The 1,361-nt window shown below is 46.4% G+C and overlaps 1 protein-coding gene across 1 annotated transcript; it reads left to right on the top strand.

The window, feature by feature from the left end:
• On the top strand, positions 1-1,021 carry ier3 (immediate early response 3). The gene has a single exon (XM_034118200.1). The coding sequence runs from the start codon at positions 74-76 to the stop codon at positions 611-613; it is 540 nt and encodes a 179-aa protein (XP_033974091.1). The 5' UTR covers positions 1-73; the 3' UTR covers positions 614-1,021.
• Positions 1,022-1,361: the final 340 nt, after the last annotated feature.

Raw genomic sequence — 1,361 nt, 5'->3', positions numbered from 1 at the left:
GAGACATATTCAACTTTCTGAGAGCACCGAGAGAGTAACACACAGAGAGAAAACGACACAAAACTCAAAGAAAATGTACTCACGATCAAACAGCATGACCCTGACTGTACAGCAGGAGAGATATGGCTTCTCCAGGATGGCGACCCGCAGCACGGAGCCCGAGGTCTTCACCTTCGAGCGGATACCGACTCAGGCCACCGCCGTGCGCTCCTGCGTGCCGATCCGACCGAAGAAGCGCTGCACCCGGGTGATGTATCCCGCTAAAGTCCGCATGCACCTTCCACCACAGGAGAAATCCCAGGCCAAGCGCTGGCTGGTCATCCTGTGTCTTGTGGTGCTGTGGCAGATCTACACCGAGGAGCCCTGCGCCGACACGCCGCTGGGCAGCTCGGACAGCTCTGTCAGCGACTACCAGGGGTTCAGCGCCAGCTCAGAGCTCATGTCATCCACACCGAGCAGCTGTGAGGACGACGGCTCATTCAGCGAGCAGATCATCCCGAACACATGCCCCAAGCCCGGCCAGGAGACGGAGAGCAGCCAGTTCGAGCAGAGCGCCGGGAAGAGCTACGTGGTGGCTCTGCTGGTCTACCACAGACTGGGCAGCGACAACTAAACCTCCCTGGACTGGGTTACCTGTAAACCACCACCTGTGTGTGGAAATAAAACACAGCAGGAGTTGATCCTGAGCAGCTACCTCGACACCCAGCTCCATGCGCCGGCTTCTCCCTGCCAGCAGTCCCCCTGAGAGAGGAGGAGGAGGACACAAGTCTGGAAAAGAAACACTTGGAAGAAAGAATGAACTGTGAACCCTGACAACAAACTTGAACTTAAAAAAAACTTGAACTTAAGTGTGTGATTTACACACGGACTTTACTGCACTCTAACTTTATGTTTTACATTCTAATTATTGTCATGAAAAACCAGCTGAAACTGACACTGTCTTGTCTAAATGTCTTATTTAGTTATTTATATATTTGCTATTTATTGATTGATAATTTAAATAAAAAAATGTCGAAAATAAGTTCTTGTTTCCAGCCTTTTTACTGCACTAAATGTTTTCTACGGTTATCTTTTGTATTCATCTAGACATTGGGATGTTGTGTGTAATAGATTTCTACAGACTGATTTAGCTTATAATCATTACATCTGCAAACTTGTTCTCAGAATTTTTGGGGGAAAGCCCTATAATTACAAACGAAAGGTATCAAACATGTCTTTTTGTCAAGTTTATACAATCATTCAAACAACTAAATATTACCATAGGCAACGCTTTTCCAAATTCTCTAAATAGACCAAATGGTTTTCTGCTATTTGAATATTACACTTTGCATAAGCATCAAACACTTCATCCAGATGCATAT

This window comes from Trematomus bernacchii, unplaced genomic scaffold (assembly GCF_902827165.1).
Source record: "Trematomus bernacchii unplaced genomic scaffold, fTreBer1.1, whole genome shotgun sequence".
Classification (NCBI taxonomy): Eukaryota; Metazoa; Chordata; class Actinopteri; order Perciformes; family Nototheniidae; genus Trematomus; species Trematomus bernacchii.
The sequence above is the reverse complement of the archived record's forward strand: the minus strand, read 5'-3'. Positions and strand labels throughout refer to the sequence as shown.

Excerpts from the sequence above, each read along its gene's own strand:
- ier3 (XM_034118200.1), top strand. The coding sequence starts at position 74 with ATGTACTCACGATCAAACAGCATGACCCTGACTGTACAGCAGGAGAGA.